This window comes from Haemaphysalis longicornis, unplaced genomic scaffold (assembly GCF_048455015.1).
Source record: "Haemaphysalis longicornis isolate Haplotype H1 unplaced genomic scaffold, Haemaphysalis longicornis Haplotype H1 scaffold_10, whole genome shotgun sequence".
NCBI lineage: Eukaryota > Metazoa > Arthropoda > Arachnida > Ixodida > Ixodidae > Haemaphysalis > Haemaphysalis longicornis.
This window is the reverse complement of record NW_027526204.1, coordinates 124,277,815-124,304,983: the sequence shown is the minus strand read 5'-3', so window position 1 is coordinate 124,304,983 and position 27,169 is coordinate 124,277,815. Positions and strand designations below refer to the sequence as shown.

At 44.6% G+C, this 27,169-nt stretch overlaps 1 protein-coding gene across 2 annotated transcripts in view; it reads left to right on the top strand.

Annotated features, from left to right (window-relative positions):
• Positions 1-17,061: 17,061 nt before the first annotated feature.
• Hpr1 (THO complex 1-like protein Hpr1) overlaps positions 17,062-27,169 on the top strand; it is a 30,598-nt gene continuing 20,490 nt past the window's right edge. For both annotated transcript variants that reach the window (XM_077690610.1, XM_077690609.1), the window contains exons 1-8: positions 17,062-17,238; positions 17,611-17,693; positions 17,791-17,848; positions 19,683-19,749; positions 22,349-22,470; positions 24,221-24,269; positions 25,115-25,210; positions 26,453-26,570. In XM_077690610.1, the coding sequence (XP_077546736.1) occupies positions 17,182-17,238; positions 17,611-17,693; positions 17,791-17,848; positions 19,683-19,749; positions 22,349-22,470; positions 24,221-24,269; positions 25,115-25,210; positions 26,453-26,570 (650 nt within the window). In that variant the 5' untranslated portion in view covers positions 17,062-17,181. The remainder of the gene's footprint in view (positions 17,239-17,610; positions 17,694-17,790; positions 17,849-19,682; positions 19,750-22,348; positions 22,471-24,220; positions 24,270-25,114; positions 25,211-26,452; positions 26,571-27,169) is intronic.

Sequence of the window (27,169 nt, the reverse complement as noted above, 5' to 3'; positions counted from 1 at the left end):
GCGAATGCCTCGAGAAAACAATGACCTCGGAAAGGCGCGCTCGCCCTCGAAAGTGCACAGGCCTTGGCGACGTAATCGTCAACGTGTCGGGGAGATAGTAGGCGTAGTCGTGTACTCGGAAACGTCGCGCCATGTAGGCCGTAGAATCGCACCTCGTTTGTGGGAAATCTGCGGGGATAAGGAAAGGGCGCGTCGATTGAGTGTCTTTTCCGAACGGCGTTTAATCACATGCGGTCGTTTGCGTAATCAACGCGGGATCCACGCAGACGTAGTGTTTTGAGGCTCTGTACGTTCGCGGGGTTTGTGCGTACGCGGGAGCTTTATATTTAGCTCGGCGTGCGAAAAACCCCTCTGTTTTTCGGTCGTCAGCGACGAGATCGAGCTAGGAAAAACAATATTCTGTCCATCCACACGTGTCCGCTTCGCAAAAATGGTGCTCAAAGACGTCAAAGAGAAGCTAGAGAGAGATAGAGAGAGCGAGCGAGAGAGAGAAAGAGAGAGCACCGCGCCTATTACAAACAGCCAGACGGTTTCAGGATTATCTATCGTGTGACTGCCTGCTGCACAAAAGTGTCTATCTCTCTCTCTCTCTCTCTGTATGTATATATATATATATATATATATATTCTGTGTGTGTGTGTGTGTGCGTACGTAGGGACGCGGACACAGAGTCCCTGTTCTGTGTCCTGTTTTATGTACGCTGTGCTGTCCTAAACAATGTCAAAATACCGACTAGCCCATCGTACCCGCGCCAGTGTTATGTCAGTCCTGATGATTGATCTTCGTTGCTACGCGTAAGCGATCCCGTTTGTCGGAGTCGGCAATTTCTCTCCTTTTTTTCCGGGCCGCTAGCTGGCAACTGCCACTTATAGTACGAAGAAACGCCCTCTCTCAGACAGTGCACGCCGGGGGCATGCGGGCAGGCGCATCCGAGAGCTTCAATTATACCTCTAGTGGCGCTTATTTCGTGCACACGTGGACAGCTCTGCAGGAAAACCGGCGCACCATATCCCTTTATGCTCCGGGTATACATCGCGCAGCCGGCAAAACATTATATGCCGCAAAGCATTCGAGCGGCACAGAAGAGGAACAACCAAGGCGGATCGCATTCGTTCCGCCTGCTGGGGGGGAAAGGAGTTGGCGTCTTCTGCCCGACTTGGCGTCGGATGACGCAGCAGTGCCGCCGGGCTTTGGCGGAACGACTTGCTTTTTCCTTCTTACCCTTCCGCGTGGGAATCGTTCCTGCATCGGTGTTTGTGACATATTCTATCGCAGCTCCAAGGTTACCGGCCCCGTACGTACGTCAACGCTGTGTCTACATGTGTAGGTACGTCAACGAGGTATTTCGTCATCGTCAGCGTAATGAGAAGCGCGATCATGAGCCGATTATCATGAGAGATATGAGGTGGGTCGTCCCGCGCCTCACTGACTGGTGGAGAGGAATCACGGGCAGCACCACGTTCATCATCATCATCATAATCGCGATCATATTCGTCGTCATCCCCATTGTAATCATCATCAAAACCACCATAATAATCATCTTCGCTCTCGCCATCGTCGTCGTCATCACCATCTTCGTGACGTTCATCATCATCTCCCTCGTCGTAATCACCATCAGCTACGTAATAATCACCACTGTCATAATAATCATATATACTCATTATCATGTCATCGTCATCGTATTCGTCATGGTCGACATCACCACTAGCTACAGCAGCAACATGATCATCAACATAATCATAATAATAATAATCTTCATTGTCATCATCATTGCGCCCAGTGCAGGACGAAGGCGCCCTTCATAGGTTGGCTGTGGTTTGCGGGAAAGGAAAAGGAAAGGAAGTGCACTGGGGATATTTTTGAGCTCGGCTGCAAGCTCGCCTGCATAAAGCCCAGTGCGGGGGAAAGGGAAGTAGAGGAGGAGTGAAAGGATAAGAGAGAGAGAGAGAGAGAGAGAGAGAGAGAGAGAGAGAGAGAGAGAGAGAGAGAGAGAGAGAGAGAGAGAGAGAGAGAGAGAGAGAGAGAGAGAGAGAGAGAGATGTATAAAGAGAGGATAAATAATAAGAGACAGGGTGGCCCCCTTTGCTTACGCGTGCACAACGAATATGCTTTAGCAAGTATTCTCGTGATGCCTGGGCATTCTGCAGGGTACTCCACTCGGTTGCATCGTTTTCAGCGAAAATGTTTCTTTTCAAAGCGAAGCTTTATATGCCCCACTGATGGCCTTCGATGTTTATGTGCGTTTCTCTATTTATGAGCGTTTATGTGCGGTTATGTGTGCGTTTCTCTTCGTGAGACTGAATATATTCGGCACTCTCGCTTGTCTCTTCTCTGGAGACGGGGTGGAAACAAGTGGACGGAAACTCCCCTGAATAGCTGTCGGTGGTGTTGTATCTTTTGCGTGCGTTCTCTTGGCTTTCTTTATCGGTACAGGTGCACCCCCCGCCTCACTCTTCACTCTTGATCGGTCGTGTGTGCGCGGCGGCGTTTCGGCGTTCTCAAAGCGGTAACCCATGTTCCGCGAGCTGATCCGCAGAAAAGTGCCCGTGCGTTCACCTCACACGATGGAAAGGTACAGCAGACTAGGAGAGAGAAAGAGAGGATGCTCTATGTACTGATGATGTCATCCTTGTTTGCTGTTCACAAGTGGCCAGTTTACATGTCCACTCAAATGTTTCTTTTCTCGTTCTTATATACACCCTTCTTCCAACGGATCTCTTGCCGTATACCCTGCCAATGTTTGTGTAAAACGCCTATCTCGCATTCGCACCTTCATCACTCTACCTATATGTCTACAGCAGGATGGACCTACAACCCCTCCTTCCCGGCGCTGCCCGAGTCCATTTTTCACCCGAGTCTCTTATACCGTGTGTCGGTAGCCACTCTGTTTTTTGTGGTCTACCGGTTATATTTTCGTCACCCTATTTATTCTTAATTTGAGGCACGATTCCTGGTACCCGATCGAGTTTGTGCGCTGAAAGTCGAGTTTGTATGCTGAAAGTCGGAGCCTTCAAATCGGCCATAGCCAACGTGGCCGAATCTCAACCCGTTTTCGGTTACGCGGCATGCCAAAGGAACACCGCGCGCTCAAGACAGACGCTGACCTGCGAGGCTACTATCCAGACTTTGACACGTAGTCGGCGCGGTGATACTGTGTGTACTGTCACACAAGCTCGCTATCGCCACTGATAACGGTGCGTTACAGCGTGCTCATGCAGTGAGGTGGTTCAACGCGCCACGCGACACGCGGGCGGGTGATGCAACCCCTGCTAGATAAGAGAAGGGCATCAAAATCCAGCCTGTTCTCTCGTAATGTGAGAGCCAAGCTGCACTGCATTATAGTGACGTTCTTATTCTGCGGTCGTCACCGACCACTCTTAAAGATGAACCAAAGCCTTGTTTAATCGGTAAAGCTATGCGGAGGCTTCCGCCTCATCTGGGAGGCGTTGGACCGATGCGCGACATCGTCTGCAACGTGATCGTCTGCTGCGAGCCCCTCCTTGAGCGGATAAGAGGCGCGTAGAGATAACGAAGGGTTATTTCCGTCTGCACCTCAATACGGCGATCAAATTTAGATTTGGCGAAGGTTGCGAGGTGAAGAAGAGATGACGCAACGTGGACATTGCACGTGCTTCGAAGATATGTTTGCAGTTCTATACTTTGACTCTTTGTCAGTTGCGATACTGAGGGAAAGGTGGCTATGTGGGGTTGTATTGCCGCGCGCGCAGGTGATAGGAAGAGAGAGACAGAAGGAAAGAAGGGGCCGGGGGTGGGGCGTTGGCTGCGGAAGTTTGAGCGCACATATATGCCCTTGCAGGTGCGAATGTTAACCGTCTCAGTTTCTGAATCATCTTGAATATCCTGAATCCATAATACCACATTTTGAAACTTCTAAAGCTCGCAGTTTGATGCCGAGTGCAGTATACCTCTGAGTGGAATTCGTTGTTTAGTGTTATTCTCTGTATACCCCGAAGAAGCTGCCGAGATGAGGGGGTGTGATATACATGGACGGTGTGGATGATCGGTTTTGGATTTTAAAGAAGCGCTCCAGGGTTGTGTTAATCGACATTTCGGGTTAGCCAAACTCTCTACACTGCATAGTACAAATTCGTTTTCTTTTAATGCTCTGTGCTTTAATGTGGCATCTATTTGTTTTTTTCGTTTCTGCTTGCCTTTTAGCTGGGAAATATCGACGTGCTTCATTTCAAATTCAGAAAATAAAGCGATAAACCCTTATTTTTTTTTCTTTTGCGGGCACATAACTGGGAGTGGTCTTGCAGCACAAAAAAATTAATGTTCAGCATGAACACCCAGTAAACCTCCGCAAACTGGGAGATCGGTTTTTCACTCATAAGATTACTCCCGAACTTTCTCATGAATATAGTAGCCGTTTACTCCCTCTCTCTCCCTTCTTTTTTTAATCGGCTCCGGCGCTAAGACGCAACTCCGTCGCCCCGCTGCCTGGCTCAAGGGGCGCCTCGTCTGCAAGATTTTACCTAAGACGGAGTTGAAGTATTTGGGACAGTCAGACTGGCGAACTAAGGACTGGTGGTCAGCGGTGGTTCTGTATTATAGGCAAACCTGAAATTGTGAGGAAAGGTATTTTTTTTTATACAGCGAAGCTGTTCTAGGGCTGGGCTTGACTGTCGACTGTCCTGGTATCGTGTCAGGTTCCCCAAGTGCGCAAACCACCCTGGCCAGCTACCGACGTCGCCGCTCGGCTCATGCTTGCAGCCACGAGTATCCTCTGACCTAAAGAAATGCTCAATAAAATCTCTCTCTCTCTCTCTCTCTCTCTCTCTCTCTCTCTCTCTCTCTCCTTCCGGAGCAGGTTTATCCGCGCCGCAAAAACCAGTTCCCAGTATATTGAAAATTCATAAAATGATGTCTTCCCGGCAGTGCGTTTGTGTTTAGCGGTGAAGCCGACATTAGAATATCGGTCTAAGCTTGGTTTTTGTAAGCTGGCTTTCCCACATTTTGTGTTGCGCAGTGAAGCACGGGCATCAACGGAGAGGTATGATTACGGATTGGATTGGATTGGAGAAACGTTTATTGTGCCTGCAGTAAAGCGCGCACGCGCGCTTAGGACGTGGCCTACGTCGAAAACGGCTCTAACTCGGGTGTTATCGAAAGTACCCCGAAACAAATTATATGACCATTAGCCGCTTAGACCATTTACGCCGGGTTTTCATTTATTTGTCGTAATTAGTTCACGGCGAGGTTGTAAACGTTACAGAATTCTCGTCTGCCGTCAGCACACGGCCATCTGCGGAGGTAGTGTGGTGGATTGGATTGGATTGATTAAACTTTATTTAAGCCGGCAGAACGACGTTTTTACGCGCCGCGACGCGGGCCTCGGTGGAAGGAGGTGGCTGTAACTGTTGTTTTACGGGAAATATCCGGAAACAAACTAGATGAAAATTAGCCGCTAAGACGGCTCTAGCATTATGCGCAAGGAAGAAGCCGAAGCTAAACGGAATTTCCGTAAAGACAACCCGCAGCTTCGTTGTTTCAGCAGATTTCACACTGGTTGTAACTGGTGTTTTTTTTTCCTATTGGCGGTGAGCGCGAACACGGGCGGCGCTGCGAAGCGCGCCTTCGTGACGTCGGCTTAGGGATTCTCGCATTTGTCGTCTGCTTCACTCAGGCTCGCTCTCCCTGCTGTTTCTTTGCGCTCGTTCAACGTCTGATGCTTGTCCTCACCATAATTGGCATGCGGGTAACTTTTTATCATACTAATAGGCTTAAAATCGCATACACTAGCTCATGGTGTCAGTTAAAGTATAGTTTTGGATACCGCTACGGAAGAAACATTGCCGGCGTCACCCCATTGCCGGTCCTGTGCGGAGCGCGAAGAGTCGTAGCTAGGCGTCAGCTTCTCAATTAAGCAATCTTTCGAACAAAGGGAACAGTCAGCTGCTAATAACCGAGAAAAGCGAAAATGGAAGACCAAAACAAATTCTAGGTCTTCAGGGCTGTTGGCTTTAGCAGAAGGCATTACGATTCCAGGTAATCATATGTAAGGTAAAACAGTTTTTTCAACCTTGCCGAATGCCCGAACGTGTTGTGTCACTTCACTTTACGATGTCAAGACATGAAAGTTTGCCGACATGCACTATGGGCTGCAAAAACAGGAGGTTGAGTTCCAAATAACCCACTGAGTATATAGGCGCGTGCAGATTTTATACCAGGCATCTAACCATTACGGACGTTTAGTGAGAAAAACGAGTCACGTCTACGTTAAATATACAGTAACACTATGTTTGTTCAGACCTGAAGGGATATTTCGGCACATTTTCCACAGCCATATCTTCCCGATATTCGGATATGCGTTATAGGAAAACTGCCCTCAAGAGGAGGAGGAGGAGTAGCAGGAGGAGGAGAAAACTTTATTTAATAATTACATCGAGCTGGTTAGTGGGCTGGGTCCTCAGTCCAGGACAAGTGAGTAAAAGTAATTTTTTTCAATTCATAGAACGCCATCCCGAGTAGAATAGAATTTGTTCTTTGCGCCTGGAAGGGTTGGAAAGCAATAAAGAGCTGTTTGGAATTATTCCTCGGTTTCGATTGTTGTAATATATGCAGGTATACTATTTATTGCGTTAGTTAGCGAGTATATCATGCCTTCAACACCGTAATCATGTCACCATTGTTCGGGTTGAGAGTCAGCTCGTTATGATAACGACATGATTACGATAGAAATTCGGAGCACAAAAGCCGCCTTCGAGTACTGTGGACAACGTTGTTTAGGGCGCGATCGCGGTGGCGTAGCACAAACCTTCTCATTGTATTTGCATGTGAATGAACAAAGCACGTTGCGGATATGCACCAATTCTTGCACGCAGCCGTAATGAAAGCCAACTTGTGAAGAAGGGAATGTATGCCATACAACATGAAGGAAATATCCACACGATCTTTATGAGCCTCCCAAGCATCCCAAAACCTCCTAATAAGACGTTTGTGACGGCGCAGAAAATATAATGCGTTGGTCAGAAAAAAAGAAAGAAACATTTATCTGATACAAGACAACAACAACGACAGAAATAGAAGAAAACCGCTTCATTTCCTGGTGTGCGATGCGCGTGTAGGGGCCGTTGCTTGGTACGTGTAGTCTTCATAAGACCATCTACAAAATACTGAGGGAAGCCTACGCATTTTGAATACTTATCGAGGAGCTCTGATCGCTGATCCTCGCGAATAAGCTAGAAAGGACGATTTACACACGATCTTCTGGCCGACGCTCTGAATAAAGTTGTTATCTATCTCCTCGTGTGTTGCAAACTTGTGGGGGATACAGCTTCAAATTATTCAGATGCGTCAGAAGCTGGCAAAATAACTGAGTCACTAGAAATTCGCTTTTCAACGCACTACAGCAACAAAGTGGGCGATTTCTAGCACAGGCACTGCTGCCCCTCGCAAGCGGAGTGTAGCAGACGACAGCGGCGCGAGTCCCTAAGCTGACGTCAGAGCCAGGGGGCGCCACTCAAACATCTCACCGCCAATTATGATTCGGTTGCCGTTTGTGGCTGCGTGGAACTTTTGAAAAGTATACCGCGAAAACAAACCAAAATTGACCAGACAAGGCGTTACCACGTGTTGGGCCTTTTTTTTTTGTCTTTGTTGCCATTTTTCGTCCAAGTTTGAGCTGCGTGTACCACTTATGGTACCAATTCGCACAGATTAGATCAATTAATGTGCGGTTTGTATATGCCTACGACGAATAGGACTGGGTAATGAAACTCTGGGGGCCGGAGATGGGCTGCCTCGCGGCAGCGCCGATGAACAGATGCGCGATGGTTTTACCACTTTTGCGGTCCGCGAAAGGTCAGGAGAATTTTCCTTAAATTACGGTGGGCTATTAATGGGACGGCTCTGTCTACAGTAGACGTGCAGTTCGACGGCACTATAAGCACTCCACTAAAGCGACGTCCACTGGCGTTTCGACGAAATAATGCTGCGTCTGGCGCTATGTAACTTCGCCCTCCATTAACGTAACGTAACGTAACGTAACGTAAAGAAAAAATTCCTTGAAACACCAAAAGCTAACCTAGCCATGAAAATTATAACTAAATCGAGAGATGTAAAAAAAAGGGGGCACGGGCTGGGCTCGAACCAGCGACCTTGGCAACGCCAATCTTACATCTACACCACAACTCGAGGTGTAAGTTTTCAGTAATTGTTTTTTCTGTACTGCATGGAAAACTGCACTTATTACAGCCTACAAAAGCTATCAGTCATCCAAGAAGATGCACATCACTGCAGCTAAAATAGGCCGTCCGTCAAAACTCCGGCGGCAAGCTGACGCATGCGTCCAACTGGGTCACTTTGCGCCGCACAAATGCTCCGCACCAACGCAGCCTGCTTCCGAAAAAATGGACTTCGTTGGGCGAGCGGTCCCGCGTGCCTGTCAGTCATGCGGCATTTCCACAAGCTATACAATCCCATTAGAACAAATGTATCATAGGGCACTCCAGTAGCATCCCGAAAGGCAAGAACTGGATATTATAAGCGGTAATGTCCATGTCCTTTTTAAGAGTTCGTTGCAACACATCCCAGAAAAACACCGCATCCCGACACAACGCAAAACAACGATCAATGGTTTCAGGTTGGTTACATTAGCGGCAATTGTCAGACCAAGGAATCGGCATTCCTTTTTTGCGCAACCGTGTTTTCACTGGAGTGTTGATGTTTTTGCATTTGGCGGAAGACACGTACGTGTGACATATGCTTCAAAACACTTTCCTTATGGTGGCCAGTGTAAGGCTGGAGATAAACCGGCACTGGGAACAGACTCTCTAATAAAGTGTCCGTCAAAGCCTTCCTGGAAAGGGCAAAGAGATATTGCGAGGAAAACCTCGCAGTAAGAAAGTGAGAGGTGTCGACATACCGAAGGCCGCCGAAGAGAACGCGGCAAGCCGTCCCACTCTCCGGGAGAGAGCGCGCAGCTTCCGCGTTCGAGTTGAGAGGGAACAACTCTCATGTCCAACGAACTTCTGCTAGAAATCCAGAACATAGTGGACACTTATCCATGTCGTGTGCCATTGTCATGGCGCCAACGGAACAGCCACCCCGCAATGCAGGCTGCAGATGCCGGAACACACCCCGTGCGTGTGCAATATCCAGCTGCTCTTGCACCTTCGCCTTGCCAGTGAAAAATAACGTCTACGACGCACAGCGAGCTCTGTCATACCCCCGCGTGGTACGGATCTCTCTGGAGGGTTGTCTCGCCAATATGAGGTCCGGCTCAGACGTGTTCGCCTGGGAGTCGCCCTCACGCCAGCTGTGACGAGGTCCTGGCCACCTCAATATCATGCTCCGTTCAACTCCACGTGCCCCATTTGCCCCGCTCCAGTTGACCAGGCTACAGCAGAGCACCTTGTGTGGAGTTGCCTTGCTCTGCGAAGCCTACGCGCGGTGCACATCGCCACCTGCGGCCCGCACCCCGGACGTCCGCCAGATTTCGTGGCGTGGATACAAGGTTTACATCATGGCCCCCTGATCCGATTCCTTCGGGAATCCGGAGTGTATCTAGCAAACTTCCGCAATTTAAAAAAATGCGCGATTTCTCATCGCGCGTAGTTTCGGTAATAGTAAACAGATTTTCATATTTCTTGATGGAACAGATTGCTGGGACAGTAGACTTTGCCCAAAATAGATTCCGAGTAGTCGATGGTAAGTGGTGCACGGTCCCTTTAAAAAGCCCCATGGCGTCTTCGTACTAACTTCACCCGTGGAAACAGGCGAAAAAAAAGGTAAATGAAAACAATTATTCGCTGTTGAATAACATTTTGCAGAAGTGGATGATGTGTCACTTAATAGAAAAAAAAGCGAGACACAAGCTGGTGTAAAAAAACTGTGGTTGATTCGTCTGTCATAGGAATCACACGAAAATGAAATGTGCAGCAAAATCTGCAGCTGAGCATGATTTGCGGGTCGGCGGCTGTCTTGTGAGTGTGCTTGGCGAGCGACGTTCTGTTTACTGTCGTCATTTCCGTGAACGATATGACGGGAGTGAAATCTTGGGATATCGCGGCATAAAACACTTTCGTGTTAAAATATAAAACCCGAAAACGAATAACCCTAAGTGCAACGTACTCTTTAGTACTAAAGGTTGCTTCTCCGCAAGAAGACACTGTGTGCAGGGGTGCACCCTTTACAGACCGCTTGCTTCGTTGTACAGGCGTCACTTCCGTGACGGATATGACGTCAACGAAATCTTCGTGCATCCGGGAATAAAACGCCTTCCTTTTAAAGCAAATGCGCCAGCCCAGCACTCCCAGACACTAATGGAAGAAACAAATTGTATACGCATAGGTTCCCATTGAGACCCCCACAGAAAAGTCTCAAAAACTCTATGTAAAGCTTGTACTTTAGAACGCGCGCAATGAAGTGCTTGGAGCACATAAACAAGCTTTACGACAAGGAAGAAAGTACAAACCTGTGCACGCGCAAACACCGAAAGTTCTCGCCCAATTCATGCCTGCGAGGCTCGCTTGACTTTTTGGAGGGCCATCACCAATGCGGCCCGGTGTTTCATATTTGGTGCGAAGGCACACCTATAATTGAAGTGCATCCTTAGCCCAAGTAATGCCAGCAAATAAGGTGGGGTTTGTACCCCAATCACCAAACCAAAATCCTTTTGTTTTGTTTTTTTCCATATTCACAGCCTCTTCAGACGCGTCAAAAACTGCCTGGTCAAAGTAAGGGCTTCTTGAACGCTTTTTTTATCAACACAAAAATAAGCAATGTCCGCGTAAGCAAGGACCTTAACTTCGCAGGATTTTGAGAGGTCTGAAAAAAAAACGTTTTTTTGTGGGTGTTTTTTTAGAAAATATGAAAAATTGAAAATATACGATTCCGCACAGCTCTATGAAAAATTCGTCATGCCTTAGATGTCCCATCAAACGCGAAAAGTGACCGTAGTTGCTTTCGACTACACGAATGAGACCAAACATATATATAGAAATTTCTTTGGGTTCGAATGGGATTCGAACCCGGGCCGCCAAGAGCCGCAGTCAAATGTGGTAACTACAGCACTAACCCTGTATTTTTTGTTTCTTTATTACATGAAAGAATACACTCAAAAATGACAGCATGAGGACTACATAGTCAGGGAAACAAAAAAATACACTAAAGTTAGGAAAAGTACAGATTCATCAAACTTCAGGCAAGCACACAAGCGTTCAAAAGAGGGAACCAGTCGGGTGGTTGGTTATGCGAAGTATACGCACTATGTACAAATGCCACAGTTTCACAGAAATATGACTTTGTCGATCTTGGTGGCTCAGCATGCCTATCACATAAGGGACATCGCTACAGACTGTACAAACTAATCAACACAGACCCTGTACCGTGCCAGGATGGAACAAGAATTCTTCGGATGAGCGTGACGGCACCGCAAACACGATGCAGCAATGAAGAAGTGTTCGATAATCGCCTCCAAATGTCTTCTCCGTTTACACTGAAAAGAATATAATTGTAGCATGCTGCATCACAAAAGTCCCAGCAGAGCTCCCGCTCTCAAAATATGCGCACGATTTCACGTCAAATCACTGATTTCAGAAAGTGTCTCTCTCACTGCAGATTGGTCATATCGCAACGAATTTCCCCGGACAAGGTCTGTTTCTTTTTTTCAGTGCTATCCTGGTGAAAAAAAAAGCAAAAAAAAAAGAAATTAAATCTGTTTATTTCCTAATGCGTTTTTTTTTTTCAACTGCTCAAACCTCTAACCGCAACGGCAGACGTTCTGGCCCGTTTAAGACCATTCTTAAAAATTGGATGTTGTCGGACGGTGTTCATGCCATGGCTGTAGCGCTGAGCTGGAGACTGATGTACCGTCGTACGGCACTCTAGACACTGCGTTATTAGAGAGTTTTAGCAGTCAGTCTGTTCCGTCCTGTACCACGGCCGCTGGATGAAAGGCGCACTGACGTGCGGCTTGCCGCGTGCCTCCAATGCGGCGTGAGTGCGCCTGGAGCCAAATACTGCCACCGCGGCGCCACCGGAAGGCTCTGGGGACTGGTTGCGGTGAGCGCGGCCCGCGGGATGCCGTCTTTTGGGCCGCTTATTTCGAAGTGTGGGCTTATCATCGGCGTTCCACGCTCCACATAAGGCATTTACCAGCACTAATGTTACGCCTGTTAAAAGACAAACACAATTAGCGGCGGCCGAGCTTAATTTGGTCAAGATGGAAGTTAAATTCCGTTCGCAGCAGCAGCATTACGCGTTGATAGTGTGCCTTCTGTCTCTCGCATTGCTGTGTCGTTGTGTTTCACATCGCCCGACATGCTCTTTGTGACCTCACGCCCGGCAGAGATTTACGTTTTGTCTGCAAGCTGCGACTGCAGAGAATATATTAAAATTCCGGACAAGCAGAAACAATGTTTTTGTGACGGCGCTTGTTATTTATGAGTGCCAACACTTCTCAATGTTTAAGACATAACCAAATTTTATGTAGGTTTTTCCTCGTGCACTAAATAAAACACCACAATTCGTATTAATCTCACGGCACATATGCCTTGATTACACGTTGTTTAGTTATGAAGTAATACTAATATCATAGCTATGTCGGCCCTTTTTTTATTTTGATAATATATATATATATATATATATATATATATATATATATACAGTTGAATGAAAAGCGATTCCAGTTTCTACCTGATATTATTACTTGTTCTCTGTAGCCTCGAAAAAAAATTAAGGAGAGCAGATGGGCTGTCCGGGCCTACAAAAAATTTTTAAGAAATATTTGGCGAGCGTGGCAAGCTAAATTTTTGCCCGCGGACACAAAAGAAAAAAGCGAAATTGTACAGAAATTTCAAAAATTGCCTAATAATGCGTAAGCATTCAAACACCGCTTTTCCACTTCACATTTTCTTCTTTTCTTTGCTATTTTAAACCAACAATGTGCATGCATCTTGAATGTCATAATTATTAATTGTTCTATCTGCGTGAATTACGCATTATTTGTGCAGATACAAGGCATTGGCACTTGTTGCATTACGTAGAGATGTACTCAAAAAAGAAAGCTGACGTAATAACAACGTATATGAAAATTTCGCTACGCTACGAAAATGAATTCGAATTAAAGCGCAGTATGTTCACAGAGCAAAACTACCGCAACGTCTTTAGAGCGCGCTAATTTGAGCGCATACTGGTGCTGCTCGAGGAGCCCGGCCGTTAGCTTCAGGGATAAATGCATATGGGTTTAAATCGGCGATGAAATAACGGAGGAAATGTACTTGTTCTCATCGCAAAGTTTGAAAAATGCTTAGCAGCTAGGAGAGTGGACCGTACGCACTGTTTCTTGAACACAGCACGGTGCATTTATTTTTCTTTCTGTACAACCTCTTTAATCAAGTTTTCAGTAGCGCGTTTAAAGGCATTGTCGTGCCTGCGAAAATAAAACAACCCAAATCTCTATGCGCGGCAAGACATGATCGAGCCAGTATAAGAGTATCAAAAGACACGCATAACAAAATGTCTAGTCTTTTCAAATCCTTTTTCGACCATCCTATCGCGTGTCCTCGTTTTATGAGGTGCGCATTCCGCCCGGCCAACATGGTTTTGCAAAGAAGTGTCTTTAGGCAAGCTTTAATCCGTCGCCGGCAAATATTCATCGCTCTCCCGTGTGTCGACACCGCGTTTCCCGAGAAAAGGTGACATTTTTGAAATTTCGGACAAATAAAGTCCCACCAAATACCTGCCGCTTGAACTGTAACTAATCAACTTGCGGCTTTAAACTGTGCAACGCGGTTTACGTGCTGTGTATGAGACGCTTTTAGACAAAGCTAACCGGTGGTTGTTATCTTTTTGTTGAATATTATATATTTTTAACAATGTTGTCGAATATGGAGCATCTTTTTAGATTTGTTAGATTGAAAATGTATTGCAACAACAACAACAACAACAACACGTAGCCGTCTTACTGTGGGTATGGTTGAAAGACAGCTGTCGCCTTCGTGCCATCCTGCGGCGTAGCCGTCTTACTGTGGGTATGGTTGAAAGACAGCTGTCGCCTTCGTGCCATCGAGGACACCTTATGTCGAGGACACCTTACTGAACTTAGTTGTGATTAATGCATTATCGTGCAAAGGTCAAGCATTCTCCACCCTTGCACTCACCTGGCAGAGGATCATCCTTACACCAGAAAATGGTTTCGTTTTGCTGAATCTTTGCCACTTAGGACCACTATAGAACTTGCTGCCCACATAGGAGTGCTCTGCAGCCGAATCAGCCTTAGGTGTCGCAGGAGTGAGAGTAAGAACTTTAAAATAGTGTTAGAAAAAAGCAATATACAATAGCTTTCTTTTTTGGAATGTGTTAACAGGTCGACCGCCCTCATGGCAACTGTAGGATGTGACTGGTTTGTAGAGGGGTAAAATCAGAAAAAGAGAGACGAGCAAGTAAGTCATCGTTGCACTACAGCTTCTGCGACACCCAAATGGGGCTGCCTGGAATTTACGTGCAAGCAAAATTGTATGCAAGATGTTTAAAGTTTTATTGCCCGGTTCAAAGGGACTACTGGTATACAAAATTTTGAGGAAAGCTGGAGTTGGCTGTGTTTTTATTTGTGTTGGGGGTTTTTGTGGGAATGTGCCATTTTATTATTATTTATTTTATCAATTTTTAACTGCTACAGGAACATTAATTTGTAGATGCAGTTGTTTCATCTATTTGATGTTCTATATTTATTTATTCACAATACACTTGTGGCCCCACGGGCATTAATGAGGGTCGTGGTACATGAGCAGATTAAACAAAGAATAATAACATGAGAATCCTGCAACGCGTGTACACGAAAAAATAAAATACTAGAAAACATACTAGAAAAATACTACAAAAAACACTATAATAGTGTACTGTGTTTAAGCTATTTGGTCATTTGAATTATTGAATGAGAGGCTTCTAAGAAAATAACCGTGGTGCTTGACCAGCTTCCAAAATGGTATTTCTTCTTTACTTTTCAGTGACAGAGGTCTCAGAAGGCATCTGGATGCACCTACAACGTTTGTGCTGAGCACCTCTGATACCTGTCATCTTCTATGGCTGTGGAGCTGGGAATAAATAAAACTAAAAACTGTCTCCTTCCTTTGGTATATTCCTTTTACATTTTTAAAACAAAAATAGTGCAGGAACGTGGAATTAATATGGAGGACAATATATACGAGCTCTTGCACGTCATCATCCCCTGGTCACTTATCTGGTAGTCAACATTCACAGCCATTTCAAGTTGCACTTCTCAAGCTGAAAAGTTATATTTGTCCGAGGAATAATTCAAAGGTCATTACAAGAGGACATGTTAAAGATTGAGTTGCAACACTACAGGTTCACTTGCAACAGCAGGTCCTAAAAATTTTGCATATTTTAATACCGGCCTTCACATCTGCTCTTGAAGCCTGTAAGTTGGAAGCAATCTATGCTCCACCTCGGTTACTACAAAGGGCTAGTGTGACTGCCAGCAATCAATTGATCATCCTGCAATAACACAAACTTGGTTAGATCATCTATCGCCATTAAATGTGCATTTTGGAATGACCAGATCTGGAAACTGTCTTGAAGGGTCAATATCTTATCTTGCGTTTTTTTTTAAATTTAAAAGTGGCACACTGCACAAGTAAAACTGCTATTGCGATTACTGTTCTCCCCGGTACACGTGCGTGCTTCTAGGAAATCTCGCAGCTCTGCACGGAATTTTCCTTTTAATTTTCTCATTGCTATTGAAAGAAACCTAAGCGCAGATATAATTCAGTGTCGGAGAAATAATGAAGAAAACGTCTTTCAAGTCTGATGACTGGTTGGTGCGGCAGCAGTAATATTAGGGCCCCACGGAGGGAAAAAAATGTTTATAAGAATAAACGAACCAGCGCAGGGCAAACTCGCGGCAATAACATGGACACGGTCAGGCAGGCACGCTCCGCATTCGTAAAAAAGTATCGTCAGGCAAGACACGCGTCAAAACTGAAATAATTGCAAAAGGAAGCCTCAGTTCCAGCTGTTTCTTGCGTCGTCTGCTGCTAGACGCCGGCAATCAGCTTCTTACAGGGATTTCCCAAGAAGGCGACGCGCGAGGCTACAACAAGCCTGCTCGCTTTAACAAGAAATTCCCTAAATGTCCCCAACTTTTGTCCCCAACCGACAGTGGTTTCAGGCAGAGTTACTGGCTCTGGTTTCAGGAGCCAATCAAAACGTGGAATATTTTCCTCCTTTCAGCCGCATGCGTTCAAAGTGTGCGGTTCGCTGCGCTTGTTTACGAACATGGCAGACGATCCGGTTGCGGGACTCTCGCGCGTACGACGCCTTTCTGGCAATTCTGGTGCGTCTTAAAGCAACGATTTGGCTGTTTCTAGCAGCATTGTCTCTGAAGATGATCCCAGATCATCGGATTTTAGTTCGGACAACGAAAACTTTCACAATTAAGTTTTTTTCTTCAGCCACAATGCGGCGGAAATTGTCGTTCAATAGCCCATTTCTTTCTCTTTTTACTCATATTTACTGTGTTTATGTGTATGGCAAACTTGTACAATAAGTAGATAAGACTGTGCCACCTGGTCGAACAAGGCAATTTCTACTGGGTAGGAAAGAAAAAAATCTAACTCGTATACTTTTTGCGCTAGGACATTGAAACTTTCCCGTAATGTACAGGAGTGGTACGCAAACAATCTGTATATTTCAGAATATTTTTCGTTTTTAGTTCTTTTATGTAGTGGGCACATCATTACAAATTTTCTATGAAATTTTCAATAAATGTTGTCTTTTAAGATTTTTTTCACATATTACGTTCTGATTTTAGTTTTTAAAACTTACACATTTCATAAGTATGTTTACTTAGCTTTCTATTGATATGTATCATTACAGAATTGACATTAAATGACTCATTATAAAAAATACTTACTAAAACCTATGAAAAGTCGCCTATTTTCCCACGGTAACGAAATAGTTAAGCAGTGTTTTAATGTTGGTGCGAAAAAGATATTTAAAACTGCCGCGCAGGCTTCGTCTGGGGCTCGAGCTATTGCACAATCTTAGACGTCAGATTACCTAAACTGCAAGGGAACCTTATTTTCACGTCTTCAGCATCTAGCGCGAAGCCGGCGTCGGCACATGCAAGGTGAAAGGTGCCACCGATTCACGTAGATCCACAACTCTGTCTGTTTTGACCCTCTGCGCATCGTAAGAATGGATGATTACTCTCACGACGCGGGTCAGGTTTCTCTACACATAAAGAAAATTGAGGTAAGTCAAACCTCTCTCCTTGCAGTCAGCTGGAGCTCTGGAACCTGGGTTGGTTGGTAAATAAATTGCTATTGAAAACAAGGGTACGTCAGACGGGACAGAGAGAGAGAGAAGCCAAACCAACAAAATAATTTTGTTGCCAGTCCGTGCACGTGTTTGCCTCCTAATCTCTAGGTCAGCTATTTTGAAGCTGTCCCATCCAGCGGAAAATAGTGCCATCGGTACCATTTCCAAGGTTACGATTGTGCCAAAATCATCACTGTTTTTAGATAGTACCTCGCGTCCTTTATAATTTTTCCCGGAATTTCTGACGGCATAGCACGCTCTCACGATGATTTCAAGTGTTTTATTGTTCCTTTTCGTTGTTTTCAGAAAGTAATCAAACGTTTTATAGACCGTGAACTGCCCATCGAGGATGTCGTACAAGCAATACGAAATGCTCCAATACAAGAGGCGTGAGTATTGTACTGCTTATTTTCGGGTTCCTCGTTACAGATTGTGCACCACATTCGCCCCGTATCGACACCCCTTTATTCTTTTTCTTTTGTACAGTGAGACCTTTCGACAATCCGTGGACTTGGCTTCGAAAAAGGTCCTTTCAAGACTGCTGGCAAGTTTTTTTCTAATTTCCTTTCTTTTAGAAAAGCGAAAGCCATCGTTTTTTTTTTTGTATCGCCGAAAGCGAGAGTGAATGTCGCTCCTTTGCTGCTGGCGCAGCGAAAAAATTACTTCTGCTCAGCGAAAAAATAAAATTCGCCGGTTGTTCACCACCGGTAGCTGTAATCAAGGTGTTAATTGTACCAACTGCCGCATAATTAGCCCTCCCCTTCTGATTTTCTTCATTTGCATAGAAAAATATTCACAGTCCAAACTATAACTATTTTCCTATTGCCTGAAAAGCAATTTGTTTGTAGAGCGATCGTTTGAAGTCTGGCAGGGAAACACGTGCTTCAAGAAGATGCAGCAGTTCTGTGGCTATAGCTACAAGTGCATTGTACGCAAGACTTTTCTTCTGCATTGCAGCCAACCTAGCTACATCAAGTTCTGTTCATGGAAATGCTTTTAATTCCACTGATGATTTTGTAGTACAGGTGCAAGGTTCCATTTGGTTCTCCTCATCCTTTTTTTGAGATTGGAAAGCTGTCCCCTGTGCATCTTAAATACCGTACTTCATATTTTTGCGTGTTACTCGCAGGGCAGAGATTTTATGTAGCATTCTGTCGGTTTGCACAGTTACATGTTGTTAAATATATCTGTGCCTCGATTGTTTCTTGATGCCAGTTACGGGAGTTGATGACTCCACAGTAAAGCACGTTTTTCTTGGGGCCTTCCCCACTACCAAGGTTTCCCAATTGTTTGTGACACATGCCGCGTTAAGCTAGATGTACTGGATTATGTACAAAAAGAAAAAATTGGCGTTGAGTTATCAGTGTGACATGATTCGCCAAAGTGCTTGGTGCTCCAAAATGACGTCACTTTGTCGCATTAGCTACTGGAGTAATATTTCGCTTGGCAGTTGAACAAAGTGCTCGCAGGTGCTTCGTCGTTCTTACGCAAGTGACGTGACAGGATTCTTAAAAAAAAAAACAATAGAGGAGGTGCTGAATAAAAATAGCAGCTAGGTAACTGCAGTATTAAATGCAACTTGCTCATAGCAGTAAGTTGGATGTTTTTCTTCCAGCATTTTGGTTTCGCTGCTTCGGTGCTGCAATGGTGGGAAAACGTGTGCAGTTTGATCTCGTCGAAGTGTAACCTACACTTTAGTCCTACGACTGTCTTTCTGTCAGAGTAATTGAAATGAATTCTTAAAACGTAGTTTTAAGGTCTGCTCAAATGAGCTCTCGTATCTGAAATCTGTTGTTTGTCATTGAAAATGTTAAAGGAGCCATGAAGACAAAATATAAATTGGGTTTATTAGAAAGACTGCTTAGTCCCGATAACAATGATACCAATATCATCGCAATCTTCGAACAAGTAACGGAGATATTGAAGAAAACGTGTGAAGCAGTCGCAACCCCCTAGCCAATTTCCCGCAACTTTTCTATGATGTCACGGAACCTTGGTTGTGCGATTGGCGGCCGCCTAACTGACCTGTCGCGAGGACACATGACTGGACGTCTGTAATGGGGCCTCTAGTTCCATTTGACCGCATCACTTGAATGCTAACGTGCAGTTCAGGCACTGAAAATTATGTTTTATTGTTGGCCCGTATGACGTCATTGTTGCTCATAACACGTCACTGTGGCGCAAAATTTGAAAGTTTTTGAATACTTCTTGCTTTTTTTTTTTTCGTTAAAAAAATATCTTTTGTGGCTGTAATGGAGCTGAGTGACATACTGAATCCTAGTTCTTTCAAATTACTCGAAGTTGTATTTTCTCTTCATGGCTCTTTTAAGCCGTTGGCCTGTTTATGAACTTGGTCCTTTTCTTTTCCACGGTTTCAGGTCAATGGTTTGAACAAGGACATGGCCAATGACCTCATTGACATGTCCATCTACTTGGCGCGACAGTGTAAGTGTTTTTAAAGGGGCACGCTGGTCTTAGAAACTTTTGTTTTGCTTTCCAGCCAACTTTAAGGAAGCCTTATGGACTTATTCAGTAGCTGAGTCCAAATATCTCATTCGTTTTTATCTGAGGCAATTATTTTCCAAGTTAATTAAAAATCTTCCTTGATTGTTCTTGAGAACGATGGGAAAAAAAACCGTTCAACAAAAAATTGCCAGCAAGTCATGAATAGATATCAAAAGTTGTGCAAAATGAAATATGGGAAGCAGTTTTTTTTTTTCTGTTTTGCAATCACAAGCAAGTTTATATCAATTGTAACTTCTAGGCTTGAAGTACACCTGCTAACCAATTCAAAATAACACTAATTAAACAACTACTGAATCACAAAATGCAAAATCTGCCCTTATTGCATCATTTAAATATTCAGCTTCTAAGTGAAAAAGAAATTATTTTCGTAGCTGCACTACGTGCTTGGATGCACCACTCAAGAATCTCACTGCAATACCACTCGTGGCGAAATAGCGGGGAATTGCGGGAAAAGTGTTATTTTTCTGTTGAAATTGGGCCTCTATGGTTCTTATAAGTACCTGTTGCTGTCCCAGGTACAAAATTTTCTGAGAGAAAACTGTGCTCTTCAAGAGAAAAGGGATGCCTAAAAAAATGCTTTTTTGGGCAATTTTTCGGTCCCAAAGACCCGTGTGCGCTCTTAAAGGAGCACTGACACGAAAATTTTATGTTACACTTTTATTGCTTTTATCGATGCTTAACGGTCTGGCGAACCTGAAACAGCACTTCAAATACTCAGCGCGCGATAGCTAATTACATTGAACGGCCTGAAAATCGTATGTTTCAAATTCTCGCGCTGTCACCCCGAACGGCGCATATGGCAGAATCCCGGCCTGACTTCACCGCTCTGTGTGGACGTCACCGGCGCCCGCTTGAGAGAATGTTGCGCCCGCTCGTCGCTTGTGGGGTCGCGCGCGTGAAGTGAGGTCACGAGTTTTTGACGAGCGCTGTCGCGTCACTTCTTTTTCCTCTCCTGGAGTGATGTCATGCTGATGTCCATTTGCCGAGTGCCGCTCCGCGCGCTGCTCCGTCGGCGCGATAAATGAGATCCAATTGAACTGTGTTCTTCGCGTCGCAGTCCGCTCATATTTCAGCCAGGGTATTCTGTTGAGTGAAGGAAGCGGACTGCGCAATAATGTTAACGCCGAAAATTGGTGTCGGTGCTCCTTTAATGATGCTTGCCTTAGTGCCCTCACTCCATCTTTTTTCTCGGCATCAGTGACTACTACTTCTACTTCGAATAAAAATGTACCATGCTCATGGTAAAGGAAAAAAGCAGCGAAATGTTGAGGAGAAGCATATTTCCGTTCAGTGGTTGAGGTTAATGGCTGTGAGGGATTTACTCACGACGTGGCTTCTAGCCTCTTGCTAGTCTGTACATCCGCAAGCTGCTATAGGTAAGCTGTAAGATAGTAAAAGCTATGGTTAGCTTGGCTTTAACCACAAGTCTGTATCATTAAATGAGATTCTGAGGTAAATTGAGCTAGTTGAAGGTTTGCCAGTCTTGGAATCTTACCAACTGAACCTATGGAATCTGTTTCTTTAGGTGGGAGTTTTGTTTATCGTGATACTGTATAACCCTGTTAATGCATTCCTGGGCATTGCATTTTTCATTCACATATGTTGAAAAAAAATGCAGTCTCTTTGTAGCAGTTTCAGTTTGGTCTAGGTTCCGGGTGATATCCCTGTTTTGCATTGCCTCAAAAAAATGGATCAGTAAGGCTCTGCTGCATCTGGTGTACTAAAAGGTTCCGTCATATCAGAAACTAGTCACCCTTAAGATCAAAGGTTTGCCTTGTGTACAATGGGTATTCCCTCCCTGCTCCCAAAACAGGCTGTAAAGGCTGAAAGTATGAAAAATAAATGAAGTTAAATGCATGCATGTACAGTCATTGACAAATAAAATGCAAACACGGAAATATGAACTCCGCGGAACACAGAAATAGCGGGATTTCTTTTGACGCAAGTCAAATGGTCGCATTGCTTAATTACAGTAATAAAGTTGGGAATGAATGTGGCTTTCCAAATACAGTCGATCCCGCATATATCGAACCCAAATATATCGAATTATTGCATTTATCGAACAGTGCAAACATCCCCTTGGAAATCCTATGCAAAAGAAAACATTTTATATATCGAATTATCGATATATCAAACTACTTTGCGATCCCCTTAGAGTTCGATATATCCGGGATCGACTGTACACCAATAGCACGCCGTTATTTGACCTCCACAAAGAGTATCTTTCAATTTTGCGTGTTCTGGTTCACATTTTTCTGTCTGCATTTCATTTGTCCGTGACTGTACAGGAACGTGTTCCCGTTAGATAAGTTGCAAGTGTAATGGTCTCGGTTGGTGTGCTGTGGCCACTTACAAGTTATTGGATCTCCGTGATGGTGCTCCGTCCCGTGTGAGCATTTTCTACGTGATGCTGGTCACAGTTTGTTCACTAGCATTCTTCGTCAGAGAGCCGTATCCTCTCTTACGTAAAAGTGCGGTGGAGTGTGCCCTTTCGGACGGACTCTTTTCTTCGGTGCAGCCGACCTGTGCTCGGGGAGTCTGCCCGTGCTGCTGCTGTGCGACGTGTTCGACAGCCTTCCCCTCAACGAGAGCGAGGAGTTCTTCTGCCTCGTCGAGGACAAGGTCGACATCTGGAAAGAGGTGCGCTCTGTTTTTGGCCGGGTTGCTGGTGAATGTCTTAGAACTTGGGAGAATTACGTTGATGTGAAGTTGTGAATCCTTTGGGTCCTTCTGAGTGTTGCAACTGTTCATAGATTGATTGATTGATTGTAAGGTTTAACGCGCTGACGCAACGCAGGCGATGAGGCGCGCCGTAGTGGAGGGTTCCCGATTAATTTTGACCACCTGGGGATCTTTAACATGTGCCGAAATTTCCTACACACGGGCGTTTTTGCCTTTCGCCTCTATCAGAAAAGCGGGTGCCGCGGCCGGGAATCAAGCCCGCTACCTCATGCTTAGCAGCGCAACGCCTTAGCCACTGAGCCACCGCGGCAGGTAGTGTTGCAGCTGTGCAATGCCAGGAGCATTACGGAGAGGGCTTTTGGCGCAGAAGGAATGCCACCCTGTGGAGTATATGTCTTGCACGATCTTGCTCCTCATCCCACCCGTGAGGTGGAGTGGCATCACCTTTTAAAGCGAAAGCTTTACTAGTGGGGCCGATGGCGTCCTGTCAGAACACTAATGCATTTCCTTATAGACCAGTTGGTCGACTGAAAAACTCTGATAAGATCTCTGGACACACGGCGTGTGCGCGAAACTGCGCTTCCAATGTATCGAAATGGTTACATGAAAATGGCGAAGAACGAACGGTTCTAGATAAGACAATACATGCACCGATCATGAAGAATGAGTACAACAGTATACCTTTATCTCACCTACCACGTATCGGTATACATTTGGATTGTCCGTAGATGCGTTTACTTAGTGCATGAAAAATCATCGTATGGGTTCGTTCTTGGTTTGCAATTAGGGTTTTTGAAGGTTCGGCGATCGATTGGATGCACTTTCAGCGAAGGTCGTTGGACACACTTTTAGCTTTAGCACTTTTCTTTCTCAACTTTCTTTAGGAAGGGATGCTAATTTTTTTTTCTTGTTCACATGCCCTGTTCATTTGCAGTCAAATTTCATCTGAGGGTCGCAGTTTACAGTCCATTTAATGTAACGCAAACATCTGCAAGTGCACTCGCCCGGTTATTTTGTGCTCGAAGAAAAACCGGCTTTTGGCAGCCTTTGCCGCTACTGTGTTCTCATCTGTGTGCACTCGTTGCACTCTCACTAGGCATGTGCACATCTAAGTCTGCTCTCAGGTTCGACAAAACATTTTGTGGTGGACAAAGTCACTGATAGAATCGGTTCACTACCATTCCATGATGTTAACATTTTTTATCATGATGGCCAAGGTTCACATAGGCAAAAGTAATTTTTATGTAAAGTTTAAATAACCAAGTGTCATCATTGGTCTTTGTGCAAAACCAAACGCACCATAAAATAGTGCTACCTTCATGCAAATTTTGCGTGCAAATTACGAGTGGTTTGCTCAAAAATGTTTTTGTTTAGGAGGCTTATTTATTGTTGCAACACTACAAATAAGTGAAATGAATTTTTTTTGAAGGCCTATTTGTGGATGCAACACTATGTTGGCTGTGTAAATACATTCGCTCCCCTTTTTCTTTCTGTATCTTTGTTCTTTTGTTGTTAAGATAACGTTTGGAGTTGAGTAATAATGGTTATCCATTGTAATAAAGGAAACTTTGGTCTTGTCAGTGTCATGATGATGAGACTGCACCATACATTGATTAGAACTGATTTCCCGTAAATAGACATGCTTAAAAGATATTTATCTGTTATTACTGTTTTGCATAATGTGTTTATTGTTGTGTTTTTATCTTAGGATTTTTTCTTCAAGCCTTGCAAGAACCAGCTTCTCAGGACCTGCAACGGTATGCACGTGCGATTTCTTCTCAAGTTTCAGAAGCTGCTAAGGAAATAAGCTTTTTGAAAAATTCCCTTTTTAAATAATTTTTGTTTGCATAGATGGAAATAGGGGCAGTGGCTTCAAGTATGGTGCATCACTTTGTTTTTTGGTGTTAAAGTTATTTGTCTCGGCAGTGTAAGAAAGTGTTATGGTTAGAAGTGACCTAACAGAATTTTTTACCTATAAAAAAGCCGGAAGACCGAAAACATGAAAGCTAATGTAACATCTCAGCTTGAGTATGGTAACTGGAAACAATGCTGGATCGCGAGACCTTTAACCTTAGTGAAGCTTAGCAAACTGCCGAATAACTAGGAAAGGGCTTTTGTACCTCAAGTAGTGTGATAGTTCGGGCACTGTGCTATTAAGACTGAGGCAGCCCTGTATGCCTTTAATGCCTGTAAAGTTATGTGCACAAATGATTATCAAACCTTCAGGGCTTTACGAGTAAGCCTCAACAATAACAATCTGTGTTTGTGTCGCACACCTTTTAGTGTGTTGTTTGTTGCCCTGTTTTCTTTTTGTTTACATAATGCCACATCAACTTGTCCAGGCTTCTACAGTGGCCACCTTTATTCTATTGATTTCTTTTTTTTTACTACTTAGAGCTGTTTATGAGCGTAGTAACGAATAAAAAATATTTCCACGGTGTTATCAGCTTAGAAGGACTGGCTTTGCTTTCTGACTGGAGCGGCTTACGCTCGCTAGAATGGTGTAATTGGAGAAGGCCTGTGTCCACACCCTGCAAGCCAGTCTTCCCATAACCGGAACAGAAACTACCATCTTTCCTCTCCCTATCTCGTCCACTTGCAGACCTGCTTCGGAGGTTATCTCGGTCGCAGAACACGGTCTTCTGCGGCAAGATCCTGGTGTTCCTGGCAAAGCTCTTTCCCCTCTCGGAACGTTCGGGTAAGTCTTTGGCGCAGTGTGTGTGCTCTACAGGCTCTGGGACTTTTGAAGTGGAAGTACCGTTTTCTCGAGGGACTTTCAGTGCCTGAGTATCATTTTCTCTAAGGACTTTCAGAGCAGTAGTACCGTTTTCTGTAGGAACTTCCAGGGCAAGAGTACCGTTTTTTTTTCTAGGGACTCTCCAGTGACTTTTGGAACAGGAGTACCATTTTCTCTAGGGACTTTCGGAGCAGTAGTATTCTTTTCTCTAGGGACCTTCAGAGCAGCAGTACCATTTTCTCTAGGAACTTTTAGAGCAGGAGTACCATTTTCTGGGGAAAGTCAGCTGTGTTCTTTCCTTAGTGCTAAAAGAAAAGGTAAGCAGGGGAGGGTGGGGTGAGTTTACTAGACTTCCTTGCACAAACAAAGCAGGTATAATTATGATTGGGACGTAGAGCTGCTCGCGGGCATGTTGAAATGTTTGCACCTGTATTAGGAAGAAGGGGTGTTGGGAGGGAATTGACGAGGATGAAAGTGGAGTGTAGGGAAAAGCAGAAAGAAGCGTTTTGTCATTCGTTCTCCAGTCATCCGCATTCTCGTTCTTTTGAGGGTGGAGCCAGCTGCGAAAAAGAAAGAAAGTGAATGAATCACTGGCTTATGTTTGATGGGAGACATATGGACAAAGTGATGCTAAATTGTACGAGCCAAGGACTGGGGAGGGATTTAATTGCTATGTCATTAAAAAAAGATTGGACAGTTGTTCAGTGCCAAACACTAGCTTAATCAGTTGGATATTGTTTCTTTCAACAGATGTAAGGGTAAGGAACTTACATAACTGGGAGTTGTACACCATATTGTAACATTTCTTGTGCCCTCGAAACTTTTTGCGGTGGACCGCAGTGTAACAGAGCATTTCTTTGGCATCTGTATTTTACAAAAAGTCATTATAAAGTGTGCTTTAAATTCTTCTTTAAGTCTCAAGTTTATTAAAATCTGTCATAGAAAAGCTGATGCTCTGGTGCCTAGATCGTGAAAAACTTCAACGTTTGTGGCAGGAGAGAGCAATATGGACGTAAATAACTTGCAAGTTCACGTATTACTGATTTTCTTTTCTTTCTTTTTTTTTTTGTTTTGTTTTGAGTATAGTCTACGGATACGCATTCATGATACCGTAATAAAGCAGAGCTAATGCATACAATCGTGCCATTTTAAATTGTCTGCTCACTCATAATTGTGTGCACCACGTGGCGAACGCCGACGCAGGCCTGAACATTGTGAGCGAGTTCAACGCGGAGAACATCACACTCTTCAGTTCAGAGGATTACAAGGGATTGTCAGACGAGCCTGCATTTCCTGAGGACCCTGAAGAGCAAACCAGCAGGTGAGTGGAACTGCAGGCAAGTTACTGCTCTCTTCTGTAAGCAGGCCAGTGACGAGCGCACTTGCAACACCGTGCATAAGTTTAGTATGGATACTTGCAGATAGATTCTAGCATATCTACTTTTATCACTTTATCCACCATTTTTTTTATCTCGTACTGAATGGTAATCTGCAGGAAGTTTCAGCGATAAGGGGAAAATAAAGCTGTGGGTATTTGAGCGCGTGATAAGCAGAAGTTCAGACTCGCATCACACGAAGCAATCGCATTCATTCTCAGAATGGGGGCAGGGACTGAAACGTAATGGCTTATTTGGTCTCCTTTTGCTTCCTAGAAGGAGTGTTTGTTATCTGAGGCATCTTTACGACTTCTCATAAGCGTGGAGATCGCCCTCTTCCTTCTGCCTGCTGTGAGGATGACCTGTGGACTGATAAGTCATGAAGTTCTTCCCGAGATTACAGGGCACTTGCGTGCAACACTTGCTAAGAGGGAAAGGTGGAAGTTCAGATCACACATAAGAGGAACCATTCTGTTGACATTTCTACTGTTGAAGCAGTGATGGTCCATACTGGAAAGAAAAGTTCCCATTTGTGGGTTCATAA